The sequence below is a fragment of the Temnothorax curvispinosus genome, unplaced genomic scaffold (genome assembly GCF_003070985.1).
Source record: "Temnothorax curvispinosus isolate PA1 unplaced genomic scaffold, ASM307098v1 QBEX01006528.1, whole genome shotgun sequence".
Classification (NCBI taxonomy): domain Eukaryota; kingdom Metazoa; phylum Arthropoda; class Insecta; order Hymenoptera; family Formicidae; genus Temnothorax; species Temnothorax curvispinosus.
In genome coordinates this window covers 1-17,229 of record NW_020216308.1, presented here as the reverse complement: position 1 = coordinate 17,229, position 17,229 = coordinate 1, and the positions used below count along the sequence as shown (strand labels likewise).

The 17,229-nt window shown below is 42.1% G+C and overlaps 3 protein-coding genes across 4 annotated transcripts; 2 read left to right on the top strand and 1 right to left on the bottom strand.

Moving 5' to 3' along the window:
• Positions 1-764: 764 nt before the first annotated feature.
• On the top strand, positions 765-10,710 carry LOC112455919 (angiomotin-like). 2 transcript variants are annotated; one of them, XM_025018137.1, is made up of 13 exons: positions 765-938; positions 1,315-1,438; positions 1,530-1,711; positions 1,838-2,097; positions 2,169-2,355; positions 2,571-2,857; positions 2,940-3,340; positions 3,415-3,560; positions 3,692-4,023; positions 4,107-4,241; positions 4,330-4,514; positions 4,654-4,808; positions 5,808-10,710. In XM_025018137.1, exons 2-13 carry the CDS (start codon positions 1,360-1,362, stop codon positions 6,906-6,908), a joined length of 3,450 nt encoding a protein of 1,149 aa, XP_024873905.1. In that variant the 5' UTR covers positions 765-938; positions 1,315-1,359; the 3' UTR covers positions 6,909-10,710. The 2 variants fall into 2 exon arrangements, with proteins under 2 accessions (XP_024873905.1, XP_024873904.1); XM_025018136.1 differs by lacking the exon at positions 765-938 and adding an exon at positions 954-1,221 and having other exon boundaries at positions 5,808-6,908.
• A 22-nt stretch (positions 10,711-10,732) lies between these two features.
• On the bottom strand, positions 10,733-13,351 carry LOC112455920 (peptidyl-prolyl cis-trans isomerase sig-7). Its single transcript, XM_025018138.1, has 4 exons — positions 13,121-13,351; positions 12,259-12,749; positions 11,757-11,998; positions 10,733-11,590 (listed from the first exon to the last, which is right to left on the bottom strand). The coding sequence occupies exons 1-4, from the start codon at positions 13,188-13,190 to the stop codon at positions 10,861-10,863; spliced, it is 1,533 nt and encodes a 510-aa protein (XP_024873906.1). The 5' UTR covers positions 13,191-13,351; the 3' UTR covers positions 10,733-10,860.
• Positions 13,352-13,503: 152 nt separating this feature from the next.
• Positions 13,504-17,124, top strand: LOC112455922 (F-box/LRR-repeat protein 4-like). The gene is made up of 9 exons (XM_025018139.1): positions 13,504-13,698; positions 13,882-14,033; positions 14,145-14,387; positions 14,651-14,744; positions 14,844-15,351; positions 15,434-15,572; positions 15,676-16,027; positions 16,104-16,431; positions 16,720-17,124. Exons 3-9 carry the CDS (start codon positions 14,154-14,156, stop codon positions 17,063-17,065), a joined length of 2,001 nt encoding a protein of 666 aa, XP_024873907.1. The 5' UTR covers positions 13,504-13,698; positions 13,882-14,033; positions 14,145-14,153; the 3' UTR covers positions 17,066-17,124.
• The last annotated feature ends 105 nt before the right edge of the window (positions 17,125-17,229 follow it).

The following is a 17,229-nucleotide window of genomic DNA, read 5'->3' as shown; positions in this document are numbered from 1 at the left end:
GATAACGGGTAGCGAGAGTTGAAATGCGCGTCTTTCGAAATCCTCGTCGATGCACCCGTCCTTTTAAAATGTACATACATACATTATCATACATACGTGTCAAATGAGTGCATCGATTGATGACAATGCACTTTATCACTTCTCGCTACGCATCGACGAATGAACGTGCCAGTACACGGCCCGCTTTTACAAGCGTTGACCAATGACAGCAAATATGACAGCGCCGCTACATGCTCATAAATGACGAATATAGTATATATTTCCATTTACCTCAGCCAGCAGAATTCTTTTAAATAAATCTCAATCGCATATTTATTTTTGTATTCAATTTGTAGTTACCACTCTTATCATATTAAATCCATTGAAAAATGAATTTTTTTTCTTGCGCTATATACGCTAAAATAAAACAAAAGTTTCTTTTTTCGCGTGCTGCCAAATGTTTTTTACTGGTAGTGGTAATCAGGATTCAAGTCCTTTCTTTTTAGCGTTAGAATTCCTCAAGTCAACCTTATATTGTTCCATATATATGTGATACTCAGGCTAACTAGAAATTTATATTTTATTAATATTTATTTTACAGAGATTTAATTATAACTGCAATAATAATATTTATATATATATATAAACTATTCAATTAAATTCATCTTTTTATTAATAAACTGCAAAGATACAGAAACTGATTTGAATGTTTTTGAAAGGCGCACCCAGGCGCACCATAATCATTTTGTGAAAAATGGCGGACAGTATTCCAATAATTGTTACTTGAGAAACTGTAGTAAATAGATGGTCGGTCGTCGGTAGCGCAATCTGACGAGGAATGCGGCAAGCAGAGCTCTTTTTATTTCTCCTATACGGTCAAGTGGAGTGTGGAGTGTACTAATTTATCGAAAATAATCACGGATACGACTCTCGGCTTCGTTCCCGCAGTTTCACATCGAGTGAGTAAATCGGGGACGAGGCAAAGGCTCGGACCTGGGTTTCCCGTCACGTGCCGCGCGCTGGCTCGACAGCGCGTTCGCGTTTCGATTTCCGCGAGCGTGCACGATTCCTTGCGCGGCCACTGGTTTGTGCTGGTTTGGCAGATACACCCCGATGACGATACGACGACGATGCGTCCTATTGTTTATTCATACGATTCACGATTCTCCGTCCCCGGAGAACGGGTGCAGCTTCCTTCATCTGAACAAAATTCAATAGAGATCCCGATTGCACGACTCGCGCGTACGGAACCCCTCTGTTTTCCTCCTGTGTAGCGTGTATCCGTCTTTCGTCCCTCGCCCATGGATTCTAGATCTCCTGCCCTTTTGTTTTCAGACGAGGTATACAATAATCCACATAAATGAGCCGAACCCTGCGAAAATGAGTTCGCTACAGCAAGGAAACAGGTTCCTGCCATTCTCAAACAACAATTTACAAAGAAAACAATTGTCTATGCAAGGTACAGCTTTGGAAATGTAACATCTATATGCGCGCGATAGCCTTTCCATCTTAGGTCCATCAAGGTGTCTACTCGGTACATTCTTTTCCAGGGGGCCTACCTCAAAGTTTGAGCGGTAGCGAGACTGACGTTTCCACATCCAATGAGAATCTGAGCAACGAAGAGAGATATGTCATACGGCATACGGCTCGGCAAGAACCGCAAGGTCAGGAAAATCAGCAACAGAGTCCCTCCAGATCTTCCAGTCACAAAGAAAATATACCAAATATTCAGGTACATTGAAAACATGTACTCGCTCAAAACTGTAAAAGTATACCAAACGGTGCAGCTAATTACATGAATGCATTATTTTGTAATTTAGTATTATTATCTAAAGTTAATAAGTTTGTCATGATACAGGGCAACCTACATAATAGGAACAGTCTGAAAGACAGCTTGAACGGGTCTAACAGGAACAGTCTGAAGGAGAGTTTGAACGGCTCCAACCGGAACAGTCTGAAGGACAGCATCAATGGATCCAATCGGAACAGCTTGAAGGACAACTTGAGCAACCGTACCAGTGGTTCCAACAGGAGCAGCCTAGATGTCTCGACGAGTTCTTACAACACGTTAATTATACATAACGCTAACGACGACAGCTCGTGGATACCATCTGGAAGGTAAACACACATGTTTATGATTAATTACTTCTAAGGTTATTTTGGATTGCATCTCCTATCTGCGTCAACAGGTTGTCGGGCATAGTGAGGGAACATGGAGATGTGGGCTACTTGTATTGCGACGGAAAAGGTCATTCCAACAGTCCCACGATACAGTCCTTGTCCAATCTGCCGCACGAGGATTACGTCCACGAACAATCTGGTGGTGGTTGCCAAGAAATCACGGATATTCCGGATGATTATCTTAATCAGTCTCAGGTATGTTGGTCTAGCAGAACAATTAGCACAACACGTAATTGGTTGAATTATTAATTATTTGTTGAATTATTTATTAAAAGTAACATCGTAAATAATATGTCTCAGGAGTTAAATACATCATATGTATGATATGTTATAAAGTGATATTAATGTTAAATTGATGGTTAATGTATTATTTTTCAAATTTAAGTTTTGTCTACGTATGCGCTTTGCAGGTCTTGAAACATCTAGCGAAAGAGGTAAAAGTGCCATCGTATTCTAACAGTGGCAGTCTAGAGATGAGATTGGGAGAGATGAGAATAAGAGACGGCGACAGGAGAAAGCAGAACGACAGCGAGTACGAAGGCAGATCGACACCGTGCTACATACCCACGCTGTTTAAAAGTAAACACAGGCTCTTCGGACCAACGGAGAAGTTAACTGTATCGCGATCACAGCCAGATCTATCCAGGATCAACAAGGCGGACATCGATAATTATAATCTTCGAACAACGTCGCCCCGGTAACGTAATATTGATTACTTTCTACATATTTATACTTTGTGCAAACGCTGCGATATCTAGCTGACAGCTGCATCTCCATAGACCGCAGACTAAGGGACGGGAAGAGTTGGAAAGGGAGATGGGCGAGTTGTGGCCGTCGTCGGAGATGATTCAGATAATAATCCAAGAGAACAGCGCGTTGAAGCTCGAATTGGATCACTGCTATAGCAAGGTTGCCAAGACACAGAAGTTGGAGCAGGAGATAGCGAAGGTGCATCGTGTCCACGAGGAGCTTGCGGCGTCTTGCGAGCGACGGGAGAAACTGGAGCGTGCCGCCCGAATGAGACTGCAAAACGAATGCCGTCGGTTGACCGAATTAAATCGCGCGTACAGAGACCAGATCGACCTGCTGTCCGCACGTACGGACAGTCCGCCGATCGTCGAGACAATGCGGAAGGAACTAACGCAACGCGAGCTGCTCATCGGACAGCTCATCACTCAGAGTACGATTCGTTTCGTTGCATTCACACGCAAAAATACGATTTCTCTCTGATTTTATTCTTTCGTGTATTTTTAGACAAAGAGTTGACCGCTGCGAAGGAGAGACAGGAGATTGAGCTGGCGGCGCAGCGGGCCACTTTGCAAGAACAACGTACGCACATCGACATTCTGGATACCGCGCTGACGAACGCGCAAGGCAATGTTGTACGACTGGAAGAAGAAGTAAGTTGATTTATTATTAATAAATTTGATAAATATAATTTAATTTAAAAAAAAAAGAAAGAGACAGCTTTCATAAGTAATTATATTGGTCACAACAATGGATATAATTAGAATTATTTTCGTTTGTCAAGTGTCGAAAGAAGCAAGTGTACGTGGAGAGAGTGGGTCAGCTTCAGCGAGCCTTGTCTTCGCTTCAAGCGTCTAGCGATAGACGAGAAGAGACCGAGAGACAACTGAGAGGTCAGCTGGAAAGGGAGTTGCGCGAGGGTGGCGGAGGTGGCGGCGGTGGAAACGGCAATGAGCAGAATTCGAACGGCGAGACGATCGCGGATCTGAAACGACGATTACGCGAACGGGACGAGAAGATCATGTCGCTCGAGGGCGATGTCGTAAAGTGGGAACAACGCTACCTCGAGGAAAGCGCATTGAGGCAAGCGGCTATCGATGCTGCCAGCTTGCCAAAGTCAGTATAGTCTCATTCGTCCGCCCCCCCCCCCCCCAACACGTTCGTCCTTTTTTCTTACGCTTGTTTATCTCTGTGATTAGAGACGCGAAAATCGCCGCTCTGGAAAAGACCAGTCAGGATGCAGAGAAATTAATCGCCGAGGCTCGCTCGGAGAAGATGAGACACATGGACGAGGTGCACGCCGCACAAAAGAAATTGGCCGATCTCGAATCTAGGTAAGAGTCGAATATATGTCCGACAAATCGCGATTGCTATACTCACGAATCAATCCATTAATGTAATCAATGTTCCTGATTCTAATAGAATGAAGGACTTGGAGTCCAAGCTAGCCGAGAGAGATGCCATGATCAGGGTGCTGCAGAAACACACGTACGACAAAGCCGACAGCAGTAGCAGCAGCGGCGTGGGTAGCTATCCTGCCGCGCACTCGTCTCACTCGAGTACCTCGGCGGATCATCACACCGCGCTGACAAGCACGCCGGAACTTGGTAAAGATGAGAAACCGTGGCGGATGAGACACAATTTCGATCACGATAATTCTTCGATAAGCTTTTCGATAATCTTTTACAAGTTACAGCATTTATAGTAATACCTTCCTTCTCTCGTTTCTTTTTTTCGCACGAAAAGTGAGCAGCGTACTCGGCGGTGGCAGCGGCTACGGCAGCACCGGCTCTTACGGCGTTTCCGACAGTTATAAGTATAGAAAGCAGGGCAGCTTTGAGCAGACTAATAAGAGTCTCGACGATCAACTGAAAGAGCTAGACTCTCAGCTGCTTAGCAAGGTACGCAGAATATAAGATGAGAATGTAGCGTTCCGCGTATGATCGACTCTCAGAAGCTCTCGAGTCTCACTTTACTCCGTTGCTCTCGCGTTACATATTATCTATAAGACTATAACCACGTACGTGCGCCGTCTGATACATTGACATTTACATTTTGTTCACATTAATGTTTACCTGTTTTTTTCTTTCTTTCCATCAATAGAGTAGATACATTAATTTACGGACGATCGTAGTTCTTTAGCAACTCTTTTTAATAGTCGCCGCTGATCATGCAAATATTACAGGTCACACGTTCGAAGGTATACGTGCGTTGCTGTGTATGGCTCTCTTGGAGCACCTTTCGTAGGCTCAGTCGTGTTTTCTTTTTTCTTTTTTTCTTTTTTTTTCTTAATTAAGAACTTGTGAGAATAGCTAGCGTGTACGTACGCGGGTACGTAGGACGGAGGAGAAATCTCAAGTAGATATTCAATCGCTCTTAAATGGTAAATTCGAAACGAGAAACGTTACATTCTAGCTATTCTCTGGTTGGAGTTATTTTGAAGTTAATCGCATAATATTGTGTGACTTAACACAGTTTAAGATTTTACTTTATTTTTATATATTTTTTTTATATATTATATATCGAGAGAACTATGTGTTACTTTTAATATTCTCCGAATGACTTTCGGTGCTTTTATACACATGTGTGTGCCGTAAAATATTGTTTTATTTTTATTTATTTGGTTTTATCGAATATGTGTATATTAACCGTTTGTCAAAATTGTGCTCGAGTAGATTAGCCAAAATAGATCTCACGTTTTACACAGATTAATCTTTTTTCTCTTCTTTTTTTTTCTCGAATTGTTCCACTAATTCCCCCTGAGAATCCTTACCTTCTCTCCCGTCCGTCCGTTCGTATCCCTGAATGTGCATGTGCGAGCGTTTTATGCGAGCACTAACCCCTTTTCCAGGTCCCGGCCTCCTATCTGCAACCCGTGCGTTCTCTCTTTCTTGTTTCAGCGGGCACTTTGCTGTTTTCCAGGATTCTCTAATCCAGGCACTGCGTCGCGAAAAGGAAAAATACCCAAGCCACTACTGGCGGGTGTAGATAGCACAGGTACCTCGAGCACCGCCTCGAGCAAGAGTCGATTGCTGGACGACTCGTCCGGTAGCGGCGTCGACGTGGTGTCGTCGAGCATAATCGAGTTCGCCAACGCGGCGGCCAGGCTGAAGGGCACTATCTCGCGACTGTCGGACGGCGCCAGCGGCGGCAAGCCAACCGAGGACATGATGCTGCTCGAGAAGCAGGGGAGGAGCTCGCAGCGGCAGCGGATGGCAGCAGAGGTGGGCGGCGAGCCACGTCGCGCTGGGAGCCTGCCGCCCAGCTCGTTACCCCGACCGCCGAGGGCACTCAAGGCGACTAGCGCCAACTCCCGCTACTGTCGCCTGAGCGACACGGAGACGCGCAAGAAGTCGGATCCCGGACCGGGGATGCTGGACGCCTCATCCGCGACGAGCGGCGCGAGTGGCGGTGGGAAGATGTCGCGCGATTCCTCCGGTCATTGTAGCAGCATCGAATATGGTAGATTTGACACCGGCGCCGTCATTGCGAAGACGTCGCGCAGCAAGAAGAAGACTTCCGTGGAGAGTCTTATGGCGAACAGCTCGCCGAAGAAATCGTCGGTCGGCGGCGGCGGCGGCAGCGGTCACGAGTACGAGAGGCTGCAATCCGACACGATCACGATCAGCAGTCGCAAGAAGTCGTTCGGCGGCAACTCTTGCGCGTTGGAGTCGACGGTGAGGCATCGGGAGATGCAGAACCGCTCGTTCATCCCGCCGCCGCCGTCGTCCCGCGCCCGATTCGGCGAGTACGGCCGCCTGAGCGACGGCGAATCCTCGATAGCGGCGGCAACCGCTGTCCTCAAAGGCGGCGGTAACACCTTAAGGAAACAGACGGGAGCGAGCGGATCCTCCCGCGGACAGAGCACCGGCAGCACCGTCAGCAGCAAGAGCGGCCGCGATTCCGGTGGAACCGCTAGTAGCGAGGCATCGACGGCTTCCCTACCGCCGACCAAGGCGAGGTCGATACCGCGTCCCAGCAACTACCGCATCCAATTTTGAGTAGCCCGTATTTATGCGCGACACCTCGCTCGGTAGATTCGAGAGGCCGATCTCGGTCGGGAACTGGTACAATCTCGAAATGAGCGTGACACGGTTCTCGAGACTCGTCGGTCGAATACTCGACTTCGGTATCCCGAATCGACGGTTTTATAATGAAACGTCTTCATAAACTGCAGCATTGACAATTCGGCCGAATTCTCGTCCAAAGACAATGATTGAATTTCGATATCGATGTGCTAGGATCGATCGCCTTTAATTTCTGTATCACTGTCACACTGTATTGTATACGTTTGAAAAATTGTTGGGGTAACTGATCGCAAACTCTTGATCAACGAAGTAAAATTTCGTAAGACCGGATGAACACGGACAGTTTCGGGGTTTTCATTGGTTTTAACGTCCAAGAAATCGAAGCGCGGCTGTAACAACGGAATCGTAGACAAGAAGAATGACGCAGTCCTTGGAACTCTAGCCTCTGGTGAATTCGTTTTTCCAACGGTTGATCGGTTTAGGTCGAAATTACTGAAATTTCGGTTTGCACAATGCGGTCTTGACGAATTCTTTCTCAAGTTTATATCGCGTAATCGCGATTCTCGAGAGAGAACGATTAGACTATTTGATTTTTAAATGAAGGCGTGACGCCGTGACCAAACTGCTTCGCGTATTTCGAGATTACTACGTTTCGACGACTAGGCCTCTCGAGTCTGAGCGTGTTTCACGCTTCTAAGAGATTCGAGATTCGAGTATAACAACTATAAGTGCGCGGGCACGGGAGTCGTTAGCGCGAGTCTGGTGCCGAGCGTCAAGTACAAGTTTTCGCGAGACACAATCGTCGACGTTTCTCGTCGAGTCTCGTTATAACGTAACCACGAGCTTGCGATGCACGTAAGCAACACGATGCGAAGGATGGCCATAACGGGGAAGCGCCTAAGCAGCCTAAGCTGGCGCGTCGCGCCATTACGATTACTATTCATTATTTAGTAAAGCCAATCGCCAGGCCATAACGAACACCACGACCTATAACTAACGTAGCGACGTAGTATATGACCTAGTCATTACCAAAGTAACTCTCTCGATAGAATAGGAAAGAAGAATTGTCTTCCCTGATCGCATCCCGCGTGTAACGGCGGCCTTTCAGGAGGATATACTTCGCTCCTCCTGGGTGAAGTGCCTTTCTCGCGGATCGCCTCGCGCGCGATCCATTTCTTGTTGCAAACGCGCGTCTCCGTTTCCCTTTTCCGCGAACGAAAAGAGAAACTGGCGCGAAGGTAATTTTCTATTCCGATGGAAGCACGTTACGATACCTCAGCTCCGAAAGCTCGATCTTGTAAAGAAGGAGAGACCGAATCGCGAACGGGATGATACCGCGACGATGCGCTTCCTTCCGTTTGTCGGTCGTTCGGCGATACATTCTCACCCTCGCGCGTTTCTCCTCTCTTTTCTCGGTCGTCGGTTGGTTTCGTCGTCTCGCGGAGACACGCACACACGCCTTCTTGTTCGATATAAAGACGATACTTCTTTTCGCGTAGCTTTATCGTAATGTAACGATCCTTCCCGGAGATCGCGTAGGTATAGAAAATCGGATTATCTCATTTACCTAGCTATTATTTTAACGTTTACTATTTTTTCAGGGCGCGTGACGATTAAGGTAGTCTCCCCGCGCTTAGAAGAAAAAACGAAGCGATAAACGAAGAACGCCAAAGTGTAAAACTTATATATATTATTTCTCTTGCGATATATCTGTATATTATTACATCTCTGTGTTCTGCCACAATATATGTACGTTGCTGTATTCCGATCGAGAGATATGAAGCAAGAAAAAGATCTTCTACAAGATCGTCAGATGATAAGATCTCTTGTCTAAGATTTGAATAGCTTCGACGTGGCTTTCAAACATGGTATGAACGGCTTTTGTAATTTATTCATTAATATGTTAATATCTTAAATCAATTTCCTTGATTTACGCGTGTATAGGAGTGCACCGAGCAAATTATTTTATTTAAAAAAAATTATATGTATACATATCGCAGAGCAAATTATATATATTTGCATATATATTATACAAGGTGATTTTTAACAAATATTTTAGAGGGTGAAAATTCTTGATTTTTCGATTGTGATATATTTCATCAATTTTTATTCTGAAATTCTTCTTCTTCAATCAAAGTTTTCTCTATCATTCTTTTAATATTATCTAATATTGTGTTATGTCTCCTAGAGTTTCCACAGTAACAGTAAAGAAACTGTTTAAAGTGCTTGCGTTTCATTATAATTTATCTCTCTTTCCAGAACAAGTTGGACAGGTGTTTCAGTATTCTCAATCAAAATTCAATCACATAAATATAAATATTTTTAAGTGTTATTCGAAAAAAGTAATTGTAATGCAGACACACATACACGATATAGTTTAGAGGCTTTGTAAAAAATTTCCGAGTTACACTAAAGTAAGGAAAATGCTCGGAAAATACAAAATTTAAATAACCTGTGTTCACATGATACTTTTCTTGTTTTCGATTTTAAATTCACCCTCTGAAATATAGAATGTTTAATCAGAATCATCCTGTATAGTGTATATCATAAATGTCTCCTAATATAATTCACCGAGTATTTATTTGTGTTACATATTTTGGAATTAGTTATCTAATATATGCACGCGTACGCGCTTAATGTATAGTTCTGTTTTCCTCTCCCCGATTTATATATATAAAGCGTTTTATGTAATGCGGCGCAATTAAGCTAAATTTTCTTTCGAACTTGTAACATATGGATACGGACTGATTGTGATGTAGCGAAGTGTTACAACGCGCGATTAGGCTAGAGCTCTCTATAAAAAAAAGGAATAAGCGTTATAAAGTAACTGCGAGACGTATCTCGTGTAGTTTGGAATAGCCGAAAAAAGTCCTTAAATAAAAAAAAGCGGTTTCTTTCTCGAGAGTGATATATAAAACCCAACGAACGAATCGTGAGACAAAATCGCGCATATATGCTACATGATGCTGTGAGTGTGAAGGTGATGATGCTAATAGATAATCTTGCATTCAATGAAACGGAATATTGGCACACGCCTCCGCCGTATTCCGATTTTTCTTTCTTTTTCTAATCTAATCGCGCAAAATTTGCCAATGTCTTTCCACAGGGCAGAGAGAGACAGGCAAGCGAAACGAGGATATCGCGAGAAACCAATGTGCCTTCCTATATATATGCAAGAATACCAAATTGCGACGTCACCAAAGAAACAAAAGAGCATCCTGCGAAAGCGAAATGCGAGCGCGAGCCTGCGTAGCTCATTATCTGCGTGTCCACGTAAATGATTTATTATCTATCGTTCCTATAATATTCTCGCACGTGCATGCGCCAACTAAAGCGGGACTTGGACTCGAAAGTGCGCGGGGCACTTTCGTGAGAGATTATATTCCTTCTTAAATCGGGCGGCGGTGCTCAGGCATAAAACGTCGCCTGATCGTTTTCGCTCTCTATTTTTAATACGACCGTTCGCTCCGCGACAATCCGTTCTGATCATTTATCATACCTGTTACGGTGATCATCGATGTCACTCTTTGTCGAGACCACTACTTGTCGAATGAAGTCTGTGGTTTCGATAGCTTTACCGTACGCGCTCCTAGCAATTGTAGAATCCGTAGAGCTTCCCGTGGCCTTGCGAAAATCGCTTCCATCGATCTGCGAAAGAAAGTGCGTGCGTCGATTGACGCCCCGTCTCTTGTAGACCGATTAATAACGAATACCTTTTTCTCAATGTTTTGTACTCGAAAGAACGCCGGCAGTTTTGCTCGATGTAAAAAAAAAAGAAACGTTTGAATTACAGCCCCTCTTGTAAACTGTGCGTTTATTCATTTTGATGTCACAATAGAAAGGAAATCGGCAGTAAACCTCCATTTAGCTATATTTTACACTCAAAGCATCTTCAGTTCTTCCATCTCTTGCTTCCTTTTCTTTTTCACCGTTTTCTTTTATGCTTGTGCGACCTGTCCCTGTGTCTCGTATCATCCTCATCCTCCGTGGGCCTTTTCCTCTCGTTATCACGATGCCGACGTTCTCGATCGCTGTGTTCGTCCTTTCTACCTCTTCTTTCCGATCTCTCTTCGCTCTGATCTCTTCTTCGGTCGTTGTTTTCATCTTTCTTGCTTCTTCTTTCCGACCTCTCTTCGCTGTGGCCCCTTCTCTGATCACTGTTCCTATCCCGTCGTTCTTCTCTTCTTCTTCTATCTTTTCGTTCGCTGTCGTACTTATTTCTCTCATGATGATCATCATGCGATCTGTCTTCTTTTCTCCTGTCTCTAGTATCTCTGTCTTCTCTTCGGCGCTCGTGCTTTCTGTGTTCGGAGACGCGATCTTTATCGCTCTCCCTTCTTCTTCCTTCCTCTCTATTTTTATTCTCTATTTTGTCATAATCCTTATCGCGCGATGCTTCAGGTTTCTTTGAGGAGGAGTAATTCTCATCGCGTTTCTTCGTCTTGTCCTCCTCGTCGAAATATCGGATACCTTTTCCCTTGCCACGCCAACGCATCTTGGCGACCGATTGCGAAAAGTCCACGTGTATTCTTCGGTCGTCGATCAGAACGTTGTCCATCTTGAAGTATGCGTCCTCGCAGCTTTTGCGATCGGCGAATTCGATGAACGCGTACTGCAAGGAGTCGCCCGTTTGGTGATCTCTTATAACTTCGCAGCTGCAACAGTCAACGAATCATAAGATTTAATAAACGTGTAACACATATCGTAATAAACTGATATATATATATGAAATAAAATAAATGAGGAAATTAATCAAACACGAATTATATAATGCATAATTATCAGCATAATGAAAACTATAAATTATAAATGTTTACATACCCAACAATTTTCCCGAATCGACTAAAGATAATTTCGAGATCGTCGTCGTTCGTGACCGGATTTAACTTGCAGACAAACAACACGTTTTCCGGCGGGGCAATATCCGCATCCGGTATATCTCCTACAATCTCCAATATTGTGGCTCTCGCTTTTGCTTCCTTTTTCTTCTGTATTTCCATAATCTCTTCCGCGGTCATACCGCCAGTATCGTCGATTGCTTCATCTGCCCCAATTCTATCGCTCTAAATATGGACAAACAAAATAAACAAAGAAGATGTGTAAAAATGGTGAAGATATCTTAAATATGTTCAAACTTGTATTTATATAATAAGCAAAATTAAATAAATAGGCATAATAAAAAGGCACGGAAAAAAAACATATTTGTTTACAAGCTTATTTTTATCAAAGGAAAAGAGATGCATAGATGTAAACATACATGGAGCAGGCGTTATCAACGCGTAAAGAAACGAACGTGTGACATTATTTTCTAAATGTGGCATACCATTAGAGCTTCCTTCGTAGGTTCCGGGCTTCTGTCGGGAATCACGAATCCTACAGGATCGTCAAACGGATCCTCCAAGATAACGGTGTGAGATATCCTTATATCTTGATACGGTCTTTGATCTCCATCGCAGATGGTTTCGTTAAACTTGAGAATCACCTCCAATCCCTCTGTGATCTCTCCGAACACACAGTGTTGGTTGTCCAAGGACTGCAGCTCTGATCCCAGCGTGATGAAGAACTGGGAGCCCAGCATGTTGTTCCCGCAATTCACCATGGACAGCAGACCTATACGGCTATGTTTGATCTTCGGCATCTGCTCGGCCTCGTAGTAACGAGCCTTTTCACCCAGTACACGTCCGTACACGCTCTCTCCGCCTTTCCCGGTGCCAGTGGGATCGCCGGTCTGTGCGATAAAGTTGGTCTGCACCGAGTGAAAGAGGTTCCAGTTGTAGTACTTGAGTTTGCACAGTTTTAGAAAATTCCGTGTGGCTGCAAAGACAAAAGTAATCACGTAGTGCATCATGCAAATGTAAACGAGAGGTCTGTTCCTTATAGCCGCACTGTTTATTTTGTGCACTTAAAATATGGAACAGATAGGTATATAACTAGGCGTTAAGGAAGCAAAAAGTTGAAAAAACAGATCTAAATACAGAGATATAATGTAAATTACGCGTTGTGCAGTAGGTGTTTTAAATATTTAAATTCATAAATTGTAGGATTACGTCATTCTTCTTTATTTTTACGTTAAATGTGCAATTTTATAATGCTTAAAATACATCATACTTAATTCAGAATTACTTAATGATGCGCATAACTGTGCGGAGACGTTCCTTAATTGATCATCGTGAAAGGATACTCACTTTGAGGACGCTCCTCGGTGTAGAGATCCACCGTGAAATCTCCTATGGTGGTTTCTACCACCACGGCCATGTTTTCTTCTCGGATTTTTTAACTATCGGACAGCAATCTCAATTTTTCTTACGAGAAATAAAATTTATATTTCGAAACGGAGCTGCCGAGCCACCAGAGCCACTAGCTGTAGGTTGTAGGTTACCTCAGGTCTCTCAGTTCCAGGTTTTCAGGCATTCAGGCCGCAGGCCGCATGCCGCATGCCGCAAGCCGCAAGGCAAGTAGCAGTAACCACAGATCACCCCCCAGATCGCGGAATTTTCCGACGCATGCGTCTACCCCCGCACGCGCACGCGCACGCGCGCGCGCACGTGACCGATCACTTTCATGTAAATAGTAGTGACACTTGACACTTGACACAGTGGTTAGATGAAACGCAAAAGGGGCCTGTGAAACATTTTTCCGAAAATATACATTGTATACATTCGTACTCTGTCATTATTGACACGTGTTATCTTCTTATAACGCTGTTCTTTTCAAATGATGTGAGAAGAAACGAGAAGAAATAATCGCTTGTTCTTTAAAAGAGGTGCGCATTATTTCTCGTGCATAATTTATCTAGATAAGTCTGTGTTATAGATATTAAGCAAAGTTTATCATATTGTTTGGATAATTCATCGCATCTTGTATTCTATAAGTTGATTGTGTTTTTGTCACCTAAGTTCACCCATAGGCATCGTATGTGTATATATAAACGATGTAACCGTTTCAGTTACAGAAACACTTAATTTTGATGGAACTGACTGACTTCTGCATCGCTACACATACTTGATATTGACCGTATAGAGTTAGGAGATCTGATGACAGATCTTAATGAGGGATCTTCCAAAAGAAGGAGTTCTTTGTCACCTAACTTAAGAAGCGGTACTATAAATTTTTATAGTATGATAGTTATAATTATTAAAATCTAGCATCTAGTATATATATTTAAAAAAGCACACATATTATTATTTTCTATGTTTTATCTTCTTTCAGAGAAGGAATATGTCCTCTCCTTCACATTTTAATTATCATATGAAAAATATTAGTTTTCGTAGCCAACCAATAGGCAAACAAGATGATGACCACTTCCTTGTTGAACAATTTGTAAAGAATGTTCTTAGTTTTAGTTCTCAGTACGGCGGCAGTAACAGCATATCTTACGCCGCTGTTAACATAATTGGGTCATATAGCACGTTTCCAGAGTATGGTCGAGATTATCGACGGACGTTTGCCATGGTATGTATTATATTTTCTGTCGTTATTCGTTATCAGCTTATAGAAAATAATCGTAACTTTTCTGACTTTTTTGAAATATGGATTTCCGAAATGGGTGATAATAGATACATGAGATGAGGGTTATTAGGATAGAATTTTGGACCCATCGATTGCGATTCGATTATTTCCACATAGATCCACATATTATCTTAATAATAGCAATTTAATTTAATGCTACAAGATCTTATAGTTTTGGCACTTTCCTGGCTTACTTTTTATTATAGAGAACTTATGGACCATGGTGGGACAAAGCACCTTCGAGATCAATCGATTATATGCCACAAAATAATACGGAGGTTATGAGTCAAGATTATATTAGTACGTAATATTTGAATTTTGACAAATACGAGACTATTATTAAAGAAGAATACGCTTTTGTTGAGAAGAGAGATTATAATTATTTTTTCCATTTTGAAGATGTTGAGTATCATGAAGCTGTATACCCAATTAGAGTTTCTATATACGAAACATATAATCCCGGGAGTGTAGTTCGAATTTGGGCTCAAGATCCTAACAATCGTTGGTTTCTATTGTGGAATGGACCACCTCAGATTGTTCCTTCAACACCACGGATATTTTCCCCACCTTTACGGTCGTGTGATTTTAAAACTAAAACACTCAGACTAGAGTTTAACCACAGCTTATTGGACTATTACACAGAGCTAGATGCTGTACTGCTCATCGGAACAACAGACTTGATTCTTCCTAAAGATCGATCCCACAAACGGAGTATAACTAATCTATTAAAAACCATCAACTGCAAGTATCCTTGCCATTGGGACATCCATAATTTAACGCCGGATTATGAAGATGCACACATGGATATAGTTCATCTTAGGGAAACTTTCGATGAACATTGTATTATGCCAAAACATAAAATGTTTTGTGCCAAACATGTATATGCCAAAACGTTGTGCTATATAAGGTATTATAATTAGCAACATTAAACACAATATTCTTTTTTTTTTGTTAATAATGAACATAATTTTTACCAATGTCATTTCTAGTGGCAAAGTATTGAATCTTTACAAGAGCAAGCCTCAATTTAAAAAGGGATCTAATAGTATTGCATTTACACACAATCGAGTTTCTTTAAATGAATCCAAGAAGTCATTACATGGCACACAAAGTTTTTCCGTGCTTTCTGTAAAGTATTCTAAGAAATCTGTTTTTCATAATGACTTTATTGTAATTTATTTAGACTTTATATTTTACCTATTTATTAAGACTTTATATTTTACCTTTTCAGCATGAAATAATAACAAAAATATTAAGAAATTTAGACTTGATGTCGTTGTGTCGTATGGGCAGAGTAAATAAATATTTCAATAATTTAGTACAAAACCCTCTGCTCTATAAAAGTTTGAATCTAAAACCGTATTGGCATATTATTAGTACAAAGGCGTTGCACTATTTGGCATTCAAATGCAAATATTTGCGACGATTGGATCTTTCGTGGTGCGACAGCTTTTCTGTCTCGGATCTCGAAAAATTCCTTGACACTTGCGGTAGTCTCTTAACGCACTTACGATTAGATTGCTGTTCGTGTATTGATGACTCTGCCATGCTTAAAATTTCGACGGTATGCAAAAATTTGAATGGTATGTTACATAAAAATGTTCATTATTATTACACATGGATTATATATAATTAGTACGTACATTTTTTTTTTTTTAGAATTGAGTCTACGTAATTGTGACTCGATAAAGGACCAAGGATTTTTATGTCTTGAAAATCTTGAGTCGCTGGAGCGTTTAGATCTTTATAGGACGCGGATAAAGACTCAAACTCTTTGCAAGATATTGCGAAAAAACCGACGGATGCGTCACTTAGATATAGGAGGCACGTACGAGTATCTGAACGTAGATGAAGTTGCAATGGAACTGAGAAACTCGTGTCCAGATTTGGAAAGTATAGATTTATGGCAGGCACACACTCTTACATCACAGGGTATCGATGCCCTCGCTGACTGCAAGAATCTACGGGAAGTGGATTTTGGTTGGTGGTACGTGCGTGTGTCATTTTTTTGGAAATGCATATTTCGTCATTTTACGCAGATTATGAATTTGAAATCTATTTATGGGATCACGAATTGTGAATCTAAGATTCGCTAACTGCGAGTCTGCTACAGAGCTCTCATACAGAGCTATGTGTCCTCCCAGTTTTTTAATATACATATTACTATATTTTTTATTAAAATCTACGTTTCTCTCGTATGTATCTTGAAAATAGTTGTGCTGTTTTTCTGTTTGCAATTGAGGGTTGTAATAAAACATAGCTGTGTTGTTTACAGTGACAGTCGTGGCAGTACGACCGGTTATGGTGACAGCTTCCGTAGGTTGTTATCCTCCTGTGAACACCTGGAAAAGGTCTTTTTGGTTTATTTTAGACAGCTGACCGAACACGATTTGAGAGCACTGACGCTGTGCAAAAATTTAAAACAGTTAGACTTGTTAGGCTTGCGATCCCTAACAACTGAGGTATGTTATGCATTTTTTATAAATTGTCCTAAACTGGAAATGATTGATCTCAGCTTCTGTAACAATATTACCGACCACTCGATTCAGCAGTGGCAGCAAATGTATCCGCATGTGGCCATAAAAAAACAACCCACACAGGACATGATATCATTAGTATAATATACTGAGTATATACGGAATATACTGAGTATATACTGAATATATACGGAATATACTGAGTATATTGTAAAGAGTTTAATTTGTTCTGTTCTTGTTGTTACGCACCGTATTTACGGCACTGACCACGATATGTGTCGCGGGGAGATGTCAGGATAAGGATATAG